The sequence below is a fragment of the Periophthalmus magnuspinnatus genome, chromosome 11 (genome assembly GCF_009829125.3).
Source record: "Periophthalmus magnuspinnatus isolate fPerMag1 chromosome 11, fPerMag1.2.pri, whole genome shotgun sequence".
Lineage (NCBI taxonomy): Eukaryota > Metazoa > Chordata > Actinopteri > Gobiiformes > Gobiidae > Periophthalmus > Periophthalmus magnuspinnatus.
Window position 1 is genome coordinate 27,186,850 of NC_047136.2, and position 22,781 is coordinate 27,209,630.

The 22,781-nt window shown below is 38.9% G+C and overlaps 2 protein-coding genes across 2 annotated transcripts; one reads left to right on the forward strand and one right to left on the reverse strand.

Moving 5' to 3' along the window:
- Nucleotides 1-2,602: 2,602 nt before the first annotated feature.
- LOC117378677 (palmitoyltransferase ZDHHC18-B-like) lies at nucleotides 2,603-14,349 on the reverse strand. The gene is made up of 9 exons (XM_033975328.2): nucleotides 13,538-14,349; nucleotides 12,701-12,861; nucleotides 10,944-11,093; nucleotides 9,771-9,908; nucleotides 8,448-8,499; nucleotides 8,237-8,339; nucleotides 8,047-8,159; nucleotides 6,958-7,063; nucleotides 2,603-5,054 (listed from the first exon to the last, which is right to left on the reverse strand). Exons 1-9 carry the CDS (start codon nucleotides 13,795-13,797, stop codon nucleotides 4,677-4,679), a joined length of 1,461 nt encoding a protein of 486 aa, XP_033831219.1. The 5' UTR covers nucleotides 13,798-14,349; the 3' UTR covers nucleotides 2,603-4,676.
- Nucleotides 14,350-15,401: 1,052 nt separating this feature from the next.
- kdf1b (keratinocyte differentiation factor 1b) lies at nucleotides 15,402-21,249 on the forward strand. Its single transcript, XM_033975075.2, has 4 exons — nucleotides 15,402-15,608; nucleotides 16,306-17,231; nucleotides 17,736-17,822; nucleotides 20,127-21,249. Exons 2-4 carry the CDS (start codon nucleotides 16,310-16,312, stop codon nucleotides 20,207-20,209), a joined length of 1,092 nt encoding a protein of 363 aa, XP_033830966.1. The 5' UTR covers nucleotides 15,402-15,608; nucleotides 16,306-16,309; the 3' UTR covers nucleotides 20,210-21,249.
- The last annotated feature ends 1,532 nt before the right edge of the window (nucleotides 21,250-22,781 follow it).

Consider the following 22,781-nt stretch of genomic DNA (forward strand, 5'->3'; position numbering starts at 1 on the left):
GACAGCTAGGCCTGTCACCGGAATTACTATATCGACTTATTGTTCAATACCTGACCGAATATTTGCAGGGGTCAGTATTTATTGAGGGTACTTTTTCTTTGCACTAGAGGGAACATTTTGGTTATTTTTCTGTATTACAATGAGATTCAAGCTGTAAAAGTTTGAATTATGAACTGATTGTAGATTCAAACTGACTACTGAAGTGTTGCAGCTGACATTTTTAACACTAATGTACATTTCTAATACTTTTGGGGGATATTTCTGCTTTCTGATTTGGTTTCAATATTATCATTTATCGTTTCTATTAACTTCAACAATACCTCGCACTTCAAAATGTGTTATTGTGAATCGCAAATCATTATTGCAGTGGTAAGCTCAGTTGTTAGAGCAGGATCTACTCTAGACTAAATTTGTCCACAAACTAGTGAGGCTGATGCACTGTTAGCATGTTAGTTGCTGTTAACATTACCGTGACAGCAAAAATCCACTATAAATTTTTAAAAGTGCGACAGTGAGTGGTATGTTTGGACCACTACAAACAGTTAAGATGATGTTCTATTAAGTTTTTATTTTTCACAGTTTAAGACTAAATCAGGCTACAGCGCTTTAATAATCCAGTGGTTCAGACCCTGCTCAGGTCTGACACCATCGCTTGGTACATCCATGCCGAACACATTATGGTCTTAGTCCTATTGTATACTTCGCTAGTCTTTAGATTTTAGGGTTCAGTCACAGTAGGATATAGAAAAAAAATATTGTAAATTTAAAAAAGTTTGAAACCAAATTCTTACCAACAATATTAAGTAACAATGTATTAATCTATATTAAGCTCTAGCTCAAAGACCAGAGCATTTATTTGAACTTGAAGATGCACGCTCCAGCATATTTCAAAACTAACTACATCACTACTAACAACATCAACAATTTATTAAAGTTTAAGAAGACTTATAATTGTATTCCTTAAAATCACCTTGGGCTACGGAAGATTAGATTATGTTAGGACACATCAAAATAAGAGTAATATGCCACTTTTCTGCATGTCTCCATTGGAATGCTTCACAGTGTGGCGTAAAATTGTTGTTTGGGGGCGATAGTAGTTTGCTGGAGTGCTTCTCCACTGACCCGAAGGTTGGCAGTTCGACTCTTTCCACATAAAGAGGTAGAGCGGATCCACTGACCCACAGGTTGACTCTGTGATTTGAGCTCCACAGATGAATGCTGTTGCTGTTGGTAAGACACTTAACCCTCCTTGTCCCAGTGTCTGCGTACACTGGTGTATGAATATGAATGTGGATGTGTGAGTAGTTCCTTGATGTAAAGCACGTTGAGAGCCTGAAAGGTAGAAACGCACAATTTAAAAATGTCCATAGAGACCGAGAGGTTACACTTCCAGTCCACCCTGCTCAAAGTAACAATGCAGAATAAGAGATTTTGGGCTATACAAAAACAGCCATAATGAAGTAAAAGCTGGAGATAACTGTAATGCTATATTGTGGAACATTTCAGGCACAGCAATATCAAAACATGCTACCCCACCAAAAAAGTTCCATAGTGCATCTTTAAGGTACTTTGAGTTTCTGTACATTTCTGCTGGTGTGATTTGAATGAGTAGTGGTAGTGGCTCATCACTGTCACCTAGTGGCCACTGTACACACATGATCAGAGGTGGAAGAAGATGCTCAGTATGTATTTTACACAAACATAACAACCACTACTTCATTCAGATACTTTTCACAAATGCACTGCTTGATTTTGCACTTAACACATGGATAAAAAATGGTTGAGTTCAGCCAATAAAGTCAGGACAACTTTCAATAGTTTCAAGGTATTTCTTTAGCCTTTCCCCTTGTTTCATGTAGGTGTGAGTGCTTTGCCTTATGCAGTATGGCATTAAACTTATCTATCATGCAAGTATTAAATTAGAGGTGTTTTTATTGCTAAAAATTATGTTTTTTTTTATAGAGCTAAAGGTTCTATATTATGCACTATACTGCCAATACAATGAATTTAAAGGTGATGTCTTAGATTGGTATAAAACCAGTAATTAACAACTTTATCTCACTCTTAGAGCATAATATTACAAATTCCATGCATTATGTCAATGTGACTTTTGTTACTCTTCTACAATGTTTTATACATTTTCATTAATTTTCTTTCTGATTAGATGAAAAGTTTATTAGATGAACATATATAATGTTGTGCTGCTGTGTGGCTTTACTGCAGTTGTAATCATGGAGGTGCAGACTTAACTGAAGTAAGAGCTGCTCTCTATATCCTACTGTCATTAAGTTTGAAGTTTAGTGAAACAGCTAACTCAGATAAGATCACTCAAACTTTAAAATAATAAACAAACTAGTTAAACACTTGAGGTCAGTGCTGGAGCAGCACTTTGTTTGGACAAACTTCCTATAAACATGACATTTACAATTATATAAAAGTCATTTTGTTCAAATATTTGGGTTTATTGGTCAGTGTTAACTTATTGGTCAAACCCCAAAAAACTGAGCCTGAACACAGAAAGTAGAAAAGCTGTAGTGTAAAAAAAAAGGACCAGAGGCATCCCTCTGCTGCTGATATGATAAAAATGACACAACAGACAACATACATGAGGTAATGTTTATTGCAACAGTGGCATGAGTGCATTAAAGTGCATGTATACAGGGAAATGTCCATAATAATACCACAGTAATTTAGTTATCTTATACATTTCAGTGTCCTGTTACAGCATCCATCCAGAATATTTCACTGTCAAAGAGCAACAAAAGCAGGAAACAGGCATCATTTGGTTGGAAGAAACATGCCATATTCATAATAAAAGGAAAGAACACTGGTAAAGGTAAAGATTAGCTGTAAGTTTACAAATGCACAGTAGCCGACATCGTAGGCCGGGCGAACTGTAAACACCATGTATGTGTATTTAAATAAAGCTGTCAATAAGCCATCTAATCGTCAAATCAAATGCACTTTTTAAAAATAAAAATAAACTCCATGCAATAGCTGTTAGATTTCAATCTCAGCCTATTCTTAAACTAATGCTGATTAGGTTTAATTTTAAAACAAGCTAAATGAGACCAACATAACATCAGTAAAGGCCAAGGAACAGGTTACAAATGATTGTCGTAATGATATTTCCAATCCTAAAATATATGATCAAATGCCTCCGTAGGCTGTTTTACAATGTTTTGATCTAACTGCAGCAATCTGTCAAGATGCTAGTCACCTGTTCACTTTGGCATATAATTTTGACACGCTAAGTGCAGCTAATTTGAAAACCAAAGTCAAATCAAGGGAAAACATTTTTCCTTTAAAAAGTTGACAAGTTGCAGGTATGAATTTTCAAGTCTCACTAAATATTGGTTCCTCTCTTCTGTGGTGTTTAAGTAAAGCTCTGTAGCAGAACTAGCTCATTTTTCAGACATAACATCAGTGTCTGGTAAGAGTGACAGTTGTGCACCAGGCTGATACTGGTTAAGCTGTAAAATGTCCCTATAGTGTATTAAATCTGCTTCCCAAATCCCCAAATCCTACTGCACATGTCGGTAGATGACCTCATCCCCACAAACTGTCCCTCTGCGCTTCAGCTTTGGATAACCTTCATTGCTTTATAATGGAGATGCCACTGATGCAAATTCCACATTGGAATTGACTTTTCTTTTAGTCACAATGCACTGACGACCGCAATGACAACCATCTCCAACTGTGTGACCTCACTGATGCTGACAGGCTGATAAATTCACATCAACATAGAGGCATATGCAGCCCTAAAGAGAACATTTCCATTCTACAGCTAATGCCAACCCAAACACAAGTATTGTTTTTGCTTTGGTGTTTTTTAAAACCACATTTAAGTGATTACCATTCCCAGAGAAAGAACATGGAAGAAAAGGACACAGTCTCTGCTGTTGTACTGTTATGTTTCCAGCTCAGGACATAATAATAGCAGAGGATTATTCTAGACCATCTTAATGTTTTGAGCAGGTTATTGTGGGGGAAAATCCACCAAAATCCACCAAGCCTTTGAAAATGTTTTAGTGTTTTAGTCCAGTTGATAAAAGGAAAAAAGGCTTGGTTGTTGTTTTTTTCTTTTTGGCATCAACAAAACATATGACACAGTTGTGCTCTTTGTTCTGTGAATGTTGAAAAAGAAAAAAGTAACAAAATATTTATTAATTATTGCACCTATTCTTACCTTAAATTTCAACCCCATCCTTGACATGTTCTAATTATATTATTACTAATTAGGCCTATGTATCACTTTTCTTTTACATGTTATTTCCTTGTGTAGAATGTTCCTTAATATGGCAATCAATTTATCTATCTCCATGGAGACAAACAGATGACACCACCAGGCCAAGTTACAGGTTATATCTGTGGAGAGGTCACCCTGCTCACAGACAGAATGCATGTATGTTTGAGAAATAAAAATGCTCTAAGTGAAAAAATGCAAGATATATTAATTTAATGCCATACTGTGGAACATTCCTGGGCAAAAGAATAAAATCATCATGGAGATAAGAAGGTGCTGTTTAGAAATTTTCAGAAGGCATTAAAATTTTTAATATTTGTCTTTTCTGGAAACATAACATTTACACTCATTTGCCGTGTGAGACCGTGCTGGGAGAACATAAGTGAACTGCATGCATTTCAGAGGGTGCCAGCACAGAGATGGGATTCAGTCAATGTCGTGGACCTCGTACTTTGGAGCGATGATGATGCCGGTGGTGATGGTGTTGGCGGTCTACTTCCACAGAGGTAGGGGGCACTGGATCCTCAAAGCCAGAGTTCGGCATGTGCAAAGCTGTGTGTTTTTTCCTCTTGGATGAGTGATTTTTGGTTCGTTGCGGTGGAGAGGTGTGAGTATTGGTTTGGAGCGGCGGAGAGGACTGAGGAGGAGCGGGACAAATGTTGGACAGCTCCGTAGCAGGGTGGGTCTGCACGCTGAGGCGGATGTCCGAGCAGGTGTGCCGTGACTGAGGTTTTCCCTGAGGACATGAGCTGGACAGGAGCGGAGAGCGCGCCGCCGACTCCAGAAGACCTTTAGTGCCCTGTGTGCACTGGAACAGAGGAGACGTGTGGTGAGAGAAGATACAAAAGGTGGAGGGAAGGCCAGCAGATGGTTAACACAAATACTGATCAAATCAAAAGGGTTTGATGTCAGAGATATCTATGCATATTCATTTACACATAGATGAGGAGGCCTTATCATAATATAATTGTGAATGAAAACAAAGCTGATTCAAAAAGAAATCTGATCACTTCTACACTTGGAGGATCAGGAGCCATTGCTACATTTGCATTTCAGGAAGAAATGGAATATTCCATGCAAATAATAAAAAAAAAACTAAAATTGTGGAATATAGATGACTACATGTTTCTGGCAACATGTTTTCCACACTTCACTAATTGTCATTTTTCACTGAAGTTACTGAAGTTTAGTCACCCAGACAAGTTCATGAATAATAGATTTGAAAAAGTAAAGTCTTAGAATACACTGGGAAGAGAGAATTTTGTACATTGTCCTCAGGGCTTAAATCTGAAAAAAAAAAAAAAAATCCATTATTGTTTTAAAGTACAAAAGAGTATGGTCTGTTATATCTGTTAATTTACAGCCATATTATCAACCACAAAGAGACAGCATAAATATTTGTTGTGTACTGACTAAAGTGTTGTGATTTTGTGGCGATCAGTGACATGAAAACTGCTTCTGGTAGAGTAAGTGGCAGATAACAAAACACAAACAAGCTACTCTGACAAATTTGCAGTGTGGACACTTTGTGCATCCATGCTGTGTTACATGATGCACTGTGCCACGCTGAGCTAAGAATAAAGCCATGCAGAGGAGCAGCCAAGAGGAGCAGAGGAGACAGTGAGTCTGCACACTGCATCCCTCACTGGAACCCGGGCTTACCACACTCACGGCTTTTGTTTTTTCCTGCTCTAAATGCAGCTAATCAGGCCGTGCAGACCGCAGCAAAGTCGAGACACTTCTCCTCCTGGTGTCAGCGAAGGACACAGGCACAGAGACAGACCACAGACAGAAGAGCAGGTTAGGACTGGCTGCACCCGCACACTATACAAGACGCCTGGGACAGAGCTCTTCCAATTCTGACATGGCTTGAATACAAAATAAACTTCAGCGAATGACGGACAAAAATTAGAATGGGATGAATGTTGATGTATTGAACACATTACAGTATGAGCACGGACAATATGGAAATGGTAAGTAAACCAAATAGGACAAGAATACAGTTATTTTCAAATGATTGTACTGTAATGATCTAATATTTTGTGTTGAGTTGACACTTTATTGTTCTTGTATCTATTTATGTGTTGCTGTAGCTGCTTTTTTATGTGACACTTGGTTGCTATGCCGACACGTTGATGAGGACGTTCTATTGGTCACGGGTCTGTTTTGGAGACTGGCTCTAGTGAGTTGAGACGGCTGTTGTTTGGCTCTTGTTTTGGCGTGGGTTTCAACCTACAGTAGCCCTTGTGTTCAGAATATAAACAGCCAAAAGAAATTCAGAGTGTTTCCTTACACCAAAATGCTGCAGTTGCTTTTACAGTTTTTGTTTTTCCACCTAAGGAATCAGCACTACAACTCAATCTTCTAGGGTATAAATATGTTTTTCCTATTACGAGCACCACATTGATAGAATATTGTCTTTATTGTGTAAATGGTACGGACATTTTTTACACCCTATGAATAAGAAACAATACACACACTCTCCTGTAAGTAGACTCAACATTGTCCATGCACTTGATATGTTTTGCTATATGGATGCATGACCTAAATATGTGGATCAATCAGTACTATTGACATGTCCATGCATTCAGCAGAGAGAAAAAGCATGCAGGAAGACCAATGTAGATGCAGGGACAGTTTGTACAGAGCAGGCAAAGGTCAGACAGGGGTCATACAGCAGGATGGAGGGGCAGGCGGGGATGCTTTCCTACCATATTTATCTCATTCTTAGTGGTCAGCACGGGCAGCTCTATGTCCCCACCATCTCCTGTCTGCACACATTCGTCTTCAGGCAGGAAACCTCGTCTGTCAATCAAACTGGGGCAACACAACATCATTAGTGACAGGCAGTTGTCCTTTAAATCAGACAGAGACAAAGGCAGGTATTGATACGTCTCTAAGGCTGGGGTCCTTTTTCACTGACTCCAAAAGCACTCAGGTATGAAGGGATTACGCCTACACAATATATTACATTTTAACTGAAATCACATTTTTACCAAAACATAACTGCTGTAATCATTTAGGTAATAGAACGCCCTTTGCAAAGAACGAAATATTGTGTCGTTTAATAGAAAAAAATATGGTTATATCTGTAGTTCAGACCTCTACAAACATGAAACAACACTGAAAATCCTGGGGTTCTTGTATTAGTTTATCAGTTCATATTTCACTCTTCTCCGAAAAGTTAATGTTCCTGGAGTTGTTTACAATGTGCAATGTGAATCCTACTTTTTTAACATAAATCACAAATTTAACAACAGTTTTAATACTTAAAGAAGACATGTTGTGTCTGTGCTATGTAGTTATAATCACCTGTGGATCATTATGTTATAATATTGGCATTTTAAATTGCAATATTGATCTAAAACAACTTAATAAAAGAAACTGACCCTGATGTCTAACATAACTGTCATCACAGCTCCTCCCATGGGTATCTGCACATCACACGAGTGAATAATGTCTGTGAGACGCTCTATCATCAATTAAGAAAATAAAATTGGAGAAAAGGGGGTTGACCTGAGCAATGATGTCTTGAATAAAGGAGAATAAAGATTGCTCAAACATGCATGAATCACACTAAATACAACTTTAAATGGGTAAATGAGAAGGGGAAACAACTATAACATGGTAAAAAAAATACAAATTTAAGCTGATTTTGCAAAATAGGTTTGCTTTAAAATTTACTCAAATACTATATTTGTAAATATTGAGTACTTCTCTAAGGCTGGGTTTATTCTTAACTCACTTTGAAAACTGATAAATTATTTGTTTACCATCTGTGTTATGTAAGTGGGGTGTACCTGGGGGGCATAGGTCCACAAAGGATGGAGCAGCAGTTTTTACAGATGTTTCTGTGGCTGTATGGGTTTGTCACCGGCTCCCCTCCACTCTTCCCCGACCACGAGCCTTTAATCTGGGTAAAAATAAATAAAAATGTATTAAAGGGTATCAGCAAAATCAGTAAATCTCAAAATATCTTGCAGAACTCACATCTTCATTGGTGGTCCGGTTGGAAGCTACAAGGTATGTATGGAAGCCCGAGAGGCCCACAATGGACCAAACAGAGAAAAAACACACAACCAGTTCCACTGCAGTGAAAGGCACAGTAAAGGAAATCAACAGTAGGATCAATGTGATAAGACATAAAGCTTAAAGACAGCACTACTACTGAAGCTGATGAAGAGCTTGTCATAAAGGATATCTGCCCGGACTCTCTTGAAGTGCAAATACAAGTCCTTTGCCGCCCTGAGCCCCTGGAGGAAATTCAAAGAAGAATGAAATCATATTATTATACAAACATCAAAAATCATAACCATAATTTTGAAGTGGGAACCATGCACAAAACTATTTATTTCTGTTACAATGCTTTTCTTGCTTTCAAGTGTCATAATGTAAATGCTGTACATATTTTCAGTGTTAGTCCACCAATGCACAGAACTACACTCTTATTGCATTAAGTTATGATGGAATTGTACTGAAATCAGTCTAGAAAATACAAACTGAACAGTCTCAGTGATCTTATTTAGGTCGAACAGATTGATTGACTAGATTGAAACAGTCGAGTAATCATCTGATATTTTGGGTTTAGTTCAAAGTCGCCACCAAAAAAAAAAGGTCACACACTCTAATATTTGTTTTTTCCGCCTTTAGCTTTAATTACGTCACACATTCGCTGTGGCATTGTTTCGATTTCACTTCTGTAATGTCACAAGATTTATTTTCATCTAGTGTTGCATTAATTTTTCACCAAGATGTTGCATTGATGCCGGTCGAGTCTGACCGTTGCACAAAGCTTCTCCAGCACATCCCAAAGATTCTCAATGGGGTTAAGGTCTGGACTCTGTGGTGGACAATCCATGTGTGAAAATGATGTCTCATGCTCCTGAACCACTCTGTCACTATTTGACCCTGATGAATCCTGGCATTGTCATGTTCGAATATGTCCGTGACATCAGGGAAGAACAAATCCATTGATGGAATAACCTGGTCATTCAGTATATTCTGGTGTCAGCTGACCTCATTCTTTGAGCACAGACTGTTGCTGAACCTAGACCTGACCAACTGCAGGAGGCTTGTACCTATTTGCTTAGTTAAATCCAGGTGGCAACTTTTTTTGGCCAGGCAGTGTATTTTAACTATAGGGCTGGCAACGTTATCACAATATAAAGGACAAAATTTGCAATAACAGTGTAAATGACAATAGACCTAAGACTGCTTCTACTCCTCATGTCTTTTCTCTTTCACTATCATCCCCATATTACCAGAAATATGATATAGCCCAGCCCAAATTTGAACTGAATTAATAATGTAATAATCAACACCAAATTCAATTAAAATTATAATAAAAAAATATATATATATATATATCAATAAGAGCTGTTTGATATCGATTCACGAATTACTCACCTGGTAAAAAGTGAAAGGGGACACGCTTATGTGAATATGTAACAGCTATTTTAATCTCTGGATTCAACCACGCTAGCCAAGGTAACGGGATCCCAAAATATATGAAACAATAACGTACTGAGAGCGAGATGTGTGGTCACGCAGCCAAAAATAAAGGCTGTGTGGAAGGACAGAGACACGATGAAGAAGTAGAAGAATCTGTAGTTGCGTTTTCCCACACAGTTCCCCACCCACGGGCAGTGATGGTCGAAGCGCTCTGTGGACAAAAAGACAAACTTAGCAGATAACTTCTTTAAAAACAGTCTGTACTTTTGGAAATTATGCTCCATCATAATATTAGACTTTAGTGTTACGTTTATTGTGAGAAGGTGATGCAAGACTGTTCACAATTATTCATAACGTGACCCAAAAATGGTGAAATATTGAGTTCACTTACTGTCCAATTTGATATAAAAAGCTAGATAAAAACAATACATGGCAATTAGGTTTACGTTTCAGGAGTATCTTTCAGCTGGAATGACTTAATCAATCAACTTTTGTATTTCACATTCCAGTAGAACACCAGGATATGATGTTTAACAAACAATTACAACAATAAAAGGGAACATGGTGATCTAAATATGTCATGTGTTAGCAGTTAATACCCCGTCAATGTTTAATATCCCCTCTTTTATATATTTATGAGGAACAAACTGTAACTTTCCCCTGTACAGTCCAGATTGGTCACATGGTCACATTTTTCTATAGCGCTTTTCCATCTTCCAGGGACTCAAAGTCACACACATTCACACACACTCACACGCCAGCACGCACAGACACTGGGGGCGAGGCGGCTTAACTGTCTTGTCCAAGGACACAACGACAGCATTCATGTGTGGGAGCTGGAGTCGCACCGCCAACCCGTGGGTCTCTGGATTTGACCACTCTACAAATTATTTTTATGTCGAGAGCGGAATTCAAATCGCCAACCTTCGGATCAGTGGACAAACACTCTACCAACTGAGTTACTCTCGCCCCCGTTGTTGTTGGCAATGAGGAAGAAATGTGACTAACATTGTTAACGTGCATGAATGAAACTCAATTTTTCCCAGTTAGTTTTAGATTCATAATATGGTTAAAAGCTAAAATAGTGCCTTGTTAGTGTAGTAAGTTCTCCCTAACAACACACCGCACCCTCTGGCGTTTAGACAGTAGTAATGTCCGTGCTAAATGTAACCCTATGGAGTCGTGATTCATTATTTAAGCTGTATAAATGTCATGGGTGCCAGAGCAGAGGCAGGAGCTGGCTCACCCACACAGTTGTCACACACTCTGCAGTGAGAGGTGCGAGGCGGCCGGAACATCTTACACGTGGGGCAGTACTTAAGCTTGACCACTTGCCCGTTGATCTCCACCTCCCGAGTGCGCGGCGGGGACTGGTAGCCACCGTTTCTGGACTCATCTGAGAGGAAGGGAAACAGTATTAGTGTGATTTATGCAAAGAGAAGCAGCGTTACTCACAGGTTTACACTGAGACGAAGGTGGCACAACAGGGTGTTTATAGTGAAATTGTAAAATGTAGCCAGTTTTTATTTTTTTCTGTACAAACAACTGAACAATGATCACAAAAAATCTAACTTGTTCTTGATGAATACTTGATGAACCTACCCCAATCTTAATCAGTGAGACTTTATATGTATCTGGTCTTTACAAAACAGATTTTAATCTGACATTTTTGCCTTCTGAAGAAAAAATCAATCTGCCTAGGCTTATGAAAATAATGATTGTATTACACCTTTTTTTTTTAAATTAATCACAATTTTGTAGTAATAAATTTGCACCTATTTTTCCTAGCAACGGCAGCTCCCTAAATTTCTGACAAGTTGACTTTTTACTAACATCAAAACATTGTGCTTTTCATCTTTAACGCTGTGTAATTTTTATGAAAATGCACTTTAAACTTCTTGAAAAATGGCGAGACAAAAGACAGCTCATTAGGCGCTGCTGTGGTAAATGCGCTTTTTCTGGCAGTACCTTCAAAACGTACAAGATAGAAGTGATGGTACTTCATATTACTGCAGTCTAAACTTAGGATGGGAGTGGGTGTCTCATAAAATAAAATGTTCAAGAATCCAAAGTTTGACAGGGCTGTTGTTTAGTGGGTTGAATGTGGGCTGAGACTGTTCTCATTTTGTGCCTCTCGGAATACAATAGAAGAAGGCTATTGTCCACTGTAACTCTTTATTCCTCCCCTGGAACAATCTTTAATAAAGTTCACATACAGTTTGACGGCCAAAGCAATTAGTGACTGGGTGTAGTGACCAAGTATAAGTTTGCTGGCTACAATATCTGCACATAATCAGGCATTTTTCTGACCTATACCCACCTCACACTGCATCTATAATATACAAATGTGTCTCATCTCAAATTTAGTTAAACTATTACAATTCCGTTCCTGATTATTTTGTTGTTTGTGTGGTTTGTTTGTGATTTATAATTATTTTTAACTGAAAAACAAGGAACCTGTACAATAACAATTTAAAGGTGTTTTAATGAACAATCTGTTGATGTTTTAATTCCTAGTTTGTGGTTTTAACTCCAGTAATACTTTAACTTTGACTCTGAATGTAAATACTGGTGTATCTATGTCACAATAAGAGGTCCTAAATCTTTTTCAGACATGAATGCTGCTAATATGTGCAATTGTGTAACATTTTACAGATGAAATTACTTAATAACAATAACAATATTTTTTGTATTTAATCAGTGGAAAAGTATAATAGATTTCTGTAAAATGTATGTTTCTGTCCTATTCGCCTTTAGTGTCTAATCTTAATAAACAATTTACCCCAATATTACGATATAACAGTGTGCGGTATCATGTGTTTCGATAAAAATCAGTATGTCAGTTTCTTTGGGTGAGGTCAGACGAAAAGCCTTGGACACTCAGTTTTCCAGGAAATTAAAAAGGTAACACAATGCTCTTTAAAGTTCTACAATGGTCAGTTTCTTAGTATGACATAAAAGCTTTACAATGCTGGATATTAGCGTCAAACTGATAAACTGTACCGATTTGCTTCTCGATGTCCGCAGCCTCGTCCGGTGTGGCTCGGGGTAGGATTCCTGGATCAGTCAAGGTTGTCTGCAGAAGTGTGATGAGGACGAAGACAAAAAGCACCCCTCCGATAACTGGGACACACATGGTCAGATGTTGGACCAAGAAGGGGCAGCTGCAATACACACATAAAATAGGAATACTGTTTAAGCACTGGATGATACGCAGTTACAGCTTTAACAGTGGAAACTAAAGATACCCAGAAAGACACTTTAATTACCATCCACTTCTGTAATTGTGACGAGTCCCTGGAGGTAGCACACTTTTATAGGCTATGTATGATGAGATTGTGAAGAATATGTTTAGGAAAGGACTAATTTAAATGGTACAGCTAACAGTAAAGAGTCTCATTTAGATAAAGCGGATGGTGTAGGGACAAAGCTATTAGTTAAATATGCACTACTAGTCAAACGTTTGAACATCTCATTCAGTGTTTTTGTCTTTATATTTACTACTTTCTACGTTGTTTATACACATGGAAGACATCAAATATATGAGACACTATGCATTATGTAACAAAGGGGGAAAAAGATGAATAACTCAACTAAATATATAGATTTGTTTTAGATATGTTATATTAAAATCTTCAAAGCATCCATCCTTTACTTTGTGGATAGTGATGCAAACCCTTGGTGCGCCAGGGTCAAGAAAAGTGCAAACCAGGGTTCAAAGCAAAGAGTTTTGAGTTCACCTGAATATACTTTATGTTTGCTACATCCAAAAAACAGATTATAAACAGATTTTGATGCGCATATGAACAAGACCACTGAACAGATATAATAAAATCTTACTCAAACACAAAGAAAAGTCCACTGGTGACGAGGATCAGCCCTAGAGTGAGGGGTAAGACTCCACTTTTCCGGGCCAGGATGATGCGTCCATCGCAGAAGAAGCGGTTCCTCCCGGGGAACACCTGCCACTTCCTGCGGGCTTTCCTCCTCTGCTCCTGGGGCTGCCTCTCCTCCTGGTCTCCTCCGCGCGGGGCTGGAGGATGGCTCGGAGCGGGCATGGGAAGTGTCTTTGGGTCTATTTGCTGATAATCGTTTTTCATGTCGTTTTTTCCTCCTCCTGTCACGTGCTTTGGTGTGTTTGTCCCCGCGGCAACATTACGCACAGTCGTGTTTATGAGGGATTAGAGGAGCAAATGTCGCAACTCCATAGAGACAACGCGCTAATGCTGGACAACAGTCATTTAAACACAAACAGTATCCCATGATCAGGAGCATCTTCTAAAACTGGGGTTTCTGTGGGTTTCCATGCACACTTCCTCTCAGGCAAGTCGCGCGTAAAAACAACGTCGGTATCGTTTTATCCGAGGCGTCAAATTGTCCAGATGCGCACGGCTGAAGCATCCTTACCGTGGAGAGCTCAGATGTGCAATCCGAGGGCGTTTTGTATAATTTGCAGTGTGAACTCGTGGTATGTTGTTATAAGCATTCAAACTGTCATTTTGCCAACGTTATCTGGAAGTTTCTATTGTCACAAACTAGAGCTGCGCGTCCACATCTGCCCTGTATCCGTCAGCATCATCTGTGCTCAGCATCCCACACAGGACACAGAGAGGTGGAGCACATGAAGCTGTTCCGCTGCCCTTTCACAATACACTTTCTGTATGGACATTGATACTGAGTTGGTCATTTTAAAATCACGTGTCCTGAAGAGGCTGGTTATGGCGGAAAATGAGTCACATCAATATAGAATCAGCCTAGGGAAGAAAGCACCAAAAAGACACGTGTATGGAAATGGATTAATGAATACATAAATAAATACACAAATAAATAAATACATTAATAAATAAATAAATATGGTTCCTTTATAAAACAAGAGGTACAGTCTTAGTAAAATCCTCCACGCCCCCTAGTGGTGTTCAAAAATTGTGCTATTAGCGAGTGTAGCCAGGACCAAAGGCAAGTTGAATATTTGTGATTTTTGTAAATATGCTCAGAGAAGCCTACCTTTTCATATTTTTACGCATACACATATACCTAGGTCTAAAATATCAAAAAGAAAATGACATTTGCTTTGCTCTAGTAAACCCAGACAACCCGTAAAAATGATATTAGAACACATTAGGCCTATTAATATTTGTTTGTCCAGTTTCTTATGGAACCATTTGTGGATACACTTAAGTAGCCCCACAGTACTTAAGAAAACACCTCAAATACCACAGGCATGGGCTTTAAGGACAAAAATGGATTGTTGATCAGTAAGAGCAGTGTTTCACATTAATGCAGGAGACTATGGTGCCGCCTAAAAACTGGACTTGGCTTTATATTGTCATAACACACTTAGACTTTGTTGCTCTTTTTATTATCATAAACTAATAACAGACTATACTAGTTTTGTACTCCGCAAATGAGATGGAATTGTTCAAATAAAAATAATATGTGCCATATTATGGGTGGGGTGGGGGGACACAGTGTTTCACAGTGTGTGTAAACCCCAGTTGAAAGTTTATCTGAACAAAATGCTCCAAATTCTCCATGACACACAACGCACTGGTCCCTCACGCACAGCAGCCTATACTCTCATAAAAATACGACTTTATTCTCGTAGCGCCCGCATTTTTAATTTTTTATTTTATTTAAGTGACCCTTATACTCCGTCGTGTGATACAAATAAAATATATAAGTATAAAGTTTTATTTTGAAACGCGTGTCTGTGCATTCCAGCGGAAGTACACCGTCTCCACTACCTGTGCGCGTCTCCACCTTGACGCGCAGGTAGCACGGTTTTAGGACAAAAACTTTGGTCAAAGTGTCATTTCGCACAGAGACTTCTCACAAAGGCAAAGATGGATTAAAATAAGCCTGTGTCATCCTGAAGAGCAGTGTGTCTGCGGTGAGGGCCAGCTGTTCGACGGTGAGTCACGTTTAGAAATGTGTAGGTCCTCAAATGGAGGAAGAGTAACAATGACATGTCGCCATGAAAGTGAAAATAAGTCAGATCATAAGGGCTGGTCACTCTAAAGGTGTCAGATATCACAGGTGAGTGGACTAAGTGTCAGTGACGCGGTCTAACTGCAGGAGAGCAGTTTTCTCCTTGACATTTCTTGTCTTTGACCAACACCAGCGCAGTGGAAGAACAAGTAGCGCACTGTAAACACACGCCATGACGTCACTGTGCACCAGCAGCTTATTTTCATAAAGGCTCTTAAAAGTTTACCAGCAGAGTTATACGTTCATATTGGCCATTGAACTATGGCTTATATCGCTGAACACTCGTTTTATTTAAAAATGTGCAACTGAGTTTTAAATGGGAGAACCAGCTGGGCTGCTTTTCATGCCACCTGCAGATAGCTGTTTCATGTCTTATGTTTGTTTACCAGAGAGGTGCCCTCAGGATGTAGCAAGTCAATTCTGGTTTTGGAAAAAAAAAAAAAAAAAAAGAGAGAGAGAGAGAGAGAGAAAGAGAGTGACCACCGAGAAAAGTTTCATAAAATAAAACAAAATGTGACATAAAGTATAAAGTAAATGATCTAGAATGTACAAGGACTATCAAATGCACAAATGTGTTTCAGACAAGTCTTGTCAAGTCCCTGTTTGTTGTGTTTTGGCAGAGCCATGTCAGTGGGCAGTGCTGGTGGTGGTGTGAGGTACTCTGGGTCAGGTGTCTCCAGGCATGGCATCAGCCGCAGCAGCAGCCAGAGGTCATCCTACGAGGAGCGCTGCGTGGACCCAGTCGAAACTTTACCTTACACCCAAGAACCTAAGTCCACACATAAGGCCGACCCGAGGGACGCCAATGGCAACAAGTGTGAGACTATTGGCTTCATCCCTGGTGCAGCCGAGCCCACCTCCACGTCACCAAGCTGCAACCCCTGTGCTTCACCCCAACGCTGCCGCAGTGTCTTTTGCACAGTCCTGACTTGTGGCCTGTACCGGTTCTGCCAGAATTCCTCCCTCGCTCCCTGCCTTGCGCCCAATGAGAGCTCCCCAGATGAGCCAGAGAAAATAAGTCTCAGAAATGCCAAGACAAAAGATAATACAGAGGAGGATGGGAAGGACTGGCTGAACGATGTGCACATTGCTGGAGTCAGAGTAGAAAAGTCCATTGAGTACTCTGATGAGCCTATAACCCTGTCCTCTGGTGTGTCCTCCCCTGGAGTGGTCACTAGCTCGTCTCTGCATCAGTCCATGGTATTTGATGACTGGGAGGAGGAGGATATAGAGGATGTGGATACTCTCTTCACAAAGAAGCTTCTGGAGCTGTACTCAGAGTATCAGATAGAGGAGCTGGCTCGCTGCACCACGGACTCTGTGTTTCGAAGGAAGACCAAAGACATCAACCAGCTCATCAACTCCCTGGCCGAGGAGCACCAGATGGATGAGCAGGAGGTAGAGTGCCGCCTGGTGAGGGGCATCATCCGCATCAGCACCCGCAAGAGCAAAAAGAAGCCCCACATCTCCAAAAGGGAGAGGACCCTGTCTGACAGCGGCCACGAGACCATGAAGGAGAGCGGGTCCACCTCATTCAGCAACAACAGTGAGTAGCATTTTATTTACCATTTATACTAGACTTATTATTTCTCATATAAACTTTGGGATTGTATCGTCACACGTCATGGAGTTTTCAGTTAGCCTAATGTTAAACCATTTACGATAATACAAAACTTGGCAGTCATTCAAAAGTATTCTGACTCTTAAGTGTGATAAATGTATTTACCAGTAGTGACCCAGCAGCTTATCAGGTTGTTACATGCCTCTTTTTACTTTTACTCTTTTGTTTTATATTGTTTTGGTTAATGCATTTCTATGGACATTTTGCACTGCTGCTACAAAGATGGTAAATTTGATCTCGAGCTTTATAGGAAAAGGCTTTATGTGTCTCACAGCTTGGTGGTCTTAGTTTTGTCTTTTTTACTACAATCTTGATGACTCTAGTCACAGTTCTGGTAAAAAAAAAAAAAACAACTAAAAAAAACCCATTTTATTTATTATTTATATATTGTGATGTGGAGTAACACTGTAAATCACTTGTTTCTTTCAGATGACTACAAATCCAGCCTGAACATTCAAATATCTGAACAGACCCCATCCGATAAGTATGCCCGGCAGATGTGGAGGAACAGTGAAGGTGAGAATTGTTTAAATTATGCAAAAACATGAACATGTGCAATGTGCAGATGTTGTAGCCTGCGTAGCTAAATCACTCATGTCAATGTAATAAACATCCAAAAAGCACTGCTTTAAAGTAGACCTATTCTGCAAAAACGTGACTTTTCAGAGCTTTTAACCATGTTATAGTTGTTTCCCCTTACCATTTCCCCTTTCGAAGTTGTATTTGGAGAGATTTGTGCATGTTTGAACAGTCTTTAATCACTTATTTTCAAAACGTTGTATTGCCGATCAACCCCACCGGCACACGCCCGATGCTCTGTACTTTGTTGTCCAGTTGTATTTACTTAATCAGTGATACATGTAGGATTTGGCAGCATTGCATAGTCATTTTTGGAAAAAAAAATCCGCTGCTCGCTAGCATGATCGGCCGCTATCCATTCAGACTACTCTCTCTGCCCAATTAATAGATTTAATGCTAATCGACAATACACAAACTTACAGTTTTTGAATCCTTATGAGACAGTGGCTGAATAATTCAAATAAAACTAAATTTAAAAAAAACAATTTCAATGTAAAAATTTGTAACTTCGATTGTCGGTCTGGAGCTTTGTTAGTCCGGTAAAAGGCCCAAGGTTTCTTCTACACTTGATATTGTTTACATCCCAGTGCACAACAGTAATCCACAGTCTCTGAAACTCACGGCCGATGTGGTTAGTTTCTATGGGAATTCTACACCACTGCCAGTATGGGGTTTGGAAGTGCAAGCAGGGATTGATGACAACTGCAGGAGCTCTATACCATTTACTGCATATTTAATGGTAGAGTGGACACTTTGTTTATGCAGACAGGTTTTCCTTATATTTGCATCCATAATCTGAATTTTCATGTGTCTTCAACTTCGTATGTCTGCTTCAAATGCTACATCTACTTTAGTTATGTCCCCTTTTCAAACATTTAACTTTCTGACTTTTTGATATAATAAGGCAGTTAACATTGCTACGAGCATATGTGTAGTTCTTGTGTTTAAGTTAAAATCGCTCTCCTTTTAAAATGTGCCTTACAGGATAATGGTTATAATTTAGTTTGAAATTTCCTGTAAGTGGTACACTTGTGACAATATAGAGGATTGTTTTGTTTGAACAAAACAGACATGGAGGAAAATCAGCACATCCAGAGATCATGGACAGAGGGGACACTTATTACAAACTGTCCATGTGTCCATGCGTCCATGCGTCCATGCGTGCCTGTGTGCCTGTGTGCATGTGTGCCTGCGTGCCTGTGTGCCTGCGTGCATGTGTGCATGTGTGCATGTGTCCATGTGTCCATGTGTCCATGCGTCCATGTGTCCATGTGTCCATGTGTGCATGTGTGCATGTGTCCATGTGTCCATGTGTGCATGTGTGCAGTGGAGATGTTTGCTATTTGCTTTGTCATCTGTGAAAGTTTGTATGTGTTTGTTTGTATGTTTATTATGCATTATATTCACTAGGCCTGTCACGCTAATTGCTGTATCGACTTATCGTTCAATATAGTTGGGACAATAATTTTTGGGGGTACATGTATCATGAGATTTGAAAAAATAAGGTATGACTCATTATAAATTCAAACAAACTTCTAGCGTTACTATTTTGTTTCATTTGTTCTTATTTATTTATTCATATTTTATCAATAGTTTTTAAGCAATATTTCACATTTACAGTAGTTTTTTGGGGGTTAGGGTTATTGTTTCAGTGACATAAATTAGGCTCAATATTATCATTTATCATGTGTATTTTCTTCTCTTCAAAATGCTATTGTTGCCTAGTATTCACTGTTCTGATCTGTGTGCTCCTTGTGCTGCTGCCTCTTGGGTGCATTTGTTGATATTAGGCCAAATAAGACTTATATTTGTCAAAACACAGTTTGCTGCTTGTTTGAGTTGGGTGGTTTGCAGTTATTTTGTCTAGAAACCTAACTTTCCTAATTTGAAACTTGATGAAACCAAGAGGTCTCTGCAGCTCTCCACTGTATCAAAGTGGCACACTATGCAACTTTACTGTAGGTTATAGCCACTGTAGGCTCGTCTTTTCGCTTCATGTTTGGGCTCTGTCTTGCCTGTTGTCTGTGCATGAACAAACGTGTGTCACTTCCTGAATTTGGCCCAAAAGTCTGAACGTTTGCGCTCACACTGCACAGGACCAGACCTTACTCCGGACTGAGACCAACACTTTTTCCCGTTTTAGGAAAATCTGAATGTCCGGAGCAAAGGTCGCACATGTGAAAGTACCCTGGATAAACCTGGATAAATAAAGGTTAAATCAGTTTATTTGTGTCATCACAGGTCAGTCATCTGTTTCTCCAACGTCCTTTTCGCCGTCCACTACAGAGACGTCTTCAGGTGTCCACTCTGCTGTGAGGACATGAGGCCACACTACTGCAGGATGCTGCGCCTGGTCTCCATGGTAACATGATGGAGAGAGGACATTGAACTATGGGAGGAATGTGAAGTACTTGGACAAACTCAGGGCCTAGTGTGTAGAAGTTCATGTGTGGTGCAACTGTGTAGATTTGAAGGATAGAATTTGATGCGTCTTTTTATGGCCGTCCTCCTCTTTTACTGAAGGAACCAAAAACTACATTTTATCATGTCACTGCTTTTGTATTAAGTCAAACAATGAACCAATTATGTGCCTCTAGTGCTTCTTTTTTATTCAGCTACACTTATAAAATATGTTGTATATTTATAATTTATAAAATGTGTATTTGCTTTTAAATTAAATACTTGCGTAATTTAAATGTAATGAGTAGTAAGGTGGTCAAATGCCAAAACTGCAATAGCGATATCACCAGATTTTTAATGTTCAATTGTAGGGCTATCAAATTATTTTAGACACAAAACACAAATAAAAACAATTAATTCATCAGACTTTTGTAGATTATCTAAGGTCAGACATAAGAGATGCACACTTGTTTACTATGGCAGACTGAAGTTAGACTGGTGCCAAAAATGCAAATGCCCTGTTTTTTTTTTTTTTTGCCTTGTTTGTGCTAAATAAAACCATTAGATAGTTTCACTCAAAAAATGTGATTTTTCAAAAACTGCTGCATCGTTGTGCTGTTGTGCATTTGTTGCAATAGAGAAGCTTATACTTTATTAATCAAATGTAAGGATACTTGATTGTATGGATGCCTTATTGTGTCTTTTTCAATAAGTGAGAAATGCAAATATGGCTATAATATTATGCCTTCAGTTTGTTACCCATGTTGAAGTTGAAATGAATATTGTTTCTCATTTCTTTTGTTCTGTGCCTCATGTGGAAATTTGTCCAACTGCAACATGTACTTATTTTTCATTAGCCTTATCATTATTTCCGTATAACTAAGTCCTTTAGTAATTTCTAAGGTTGATATGTGTGTTAAAGAAATGCTGCTAATGCTTGTAATAAATCATTATGAAACTGGTTATTTTGGTTGAAACATTTATTTTGCCATTATTATTTTGTCCAGACTAGAGTTAAGAACCTAACAAGCTTTAACTCACAGTATGTATGAGTTAGGGATCTAAAAATAATGTGAAAGAGTGACTTCACGAATGATGGTCGTTGTACTTGCTCACACTGGTTACAAAAAATAACACTAAAAATAGTAGTGCTTTGGCTACTGAGTCAAAGAAAGGTTATGTAAAATGCTTATTAGAAGTTACATTCAAAGTACTTAGCCTCCAAATATAATGTAGTCTAATGGTCCAAAATAGGTTTTACTGTATGTATGTGTGTGGTGTATATATATATATAATTTTATTTTCAGATATCATCCTCCATGGATGGTCTCATCCTTTTTTCAAGGTGGGTTCTGCACAGTATTTTCGCTGTTCCTAGTACTGCACTTTTCTGGACTGAGATGTCTGATGTAGCCACTCCTCCAGTTTGGGGGTCACTGCCCGAGTGCTCCGATGACCACAGGCACATCTGATGCCTTCACCTTCCAGGCCTTCTCCAGCTCTTCTTTGAGCCCCTGGTATTTCTCTACTTTATCATGTATCATTGGTATTGCAATGTCCACCACAGTGCATGATACAGTCCTGTTCACTTATGGGAAAAACACTGTAAAATGGGCATGAGATTAACAGGGGAATTGCAAACGATTGTGGCTGGGCTGCAGAATTCTTGTCTCACATTAAATCTAGAAAAGACAGTTGCAATGTATTTAACAAACAGGCATACATATTCAGATTACACAGATATCTATATTAATGACAAAAAAAGGAAAAACATTTTACTTACTTAGGTGTTACTCTTGACTCAAACTTGACCTTTAAGAATCATGTAAAAAAAACTCCCTAAAACTTTAGGTACATATGATGGTCTCTTACAGTTGAGGCATCGCACATGTATTTAAATTCTATGATTTTGTCACAATTTCTGTACAGCATAACAAGCTGGTCACAGGCTTGCAAAACAGTCTTAAAGCCTCTTGAATCGATGTATAAATGCACACTAAAGATTCATGACAAGGAACCCATACAGTTTCACCACTGTCATATCCTCTCCAAATATGGTTTTCTAAACTTTGATAACTTGCAAATATATGTGAACATCTGTCTACTATTTAAAGTTATTCATGGTGTTGCTAGTCCTCCCCTAAGAAGGTTTGTCTCAGCTCAGAAAAAACAACTTGAGTCACTAGGGCGCCCTCTAGAGGAGAGTGCAGAAGTCTAAAATGTAGGACCTCTTTCACTAAATCCGCTTTCTCTATTGTTGCTATGAGTCAGTGGAACAGTTAAAGCCAAATGAGATTATAACATGCACAAGTTTTCAAAAGTTTGTACATGTGACAAAGAAATGGCTAATATCAAAGCAAGTTTGCACCCATTAGTGAATGTGTATGAAAGAAAGAGTATTTGTATATCTGAAACTGAGTGATTGTGTATGTGTGGTATTTGAGGGGCGAGATGTGTTCTATTAGATGTATGTACCATATGTTTACAGGTCTTTCA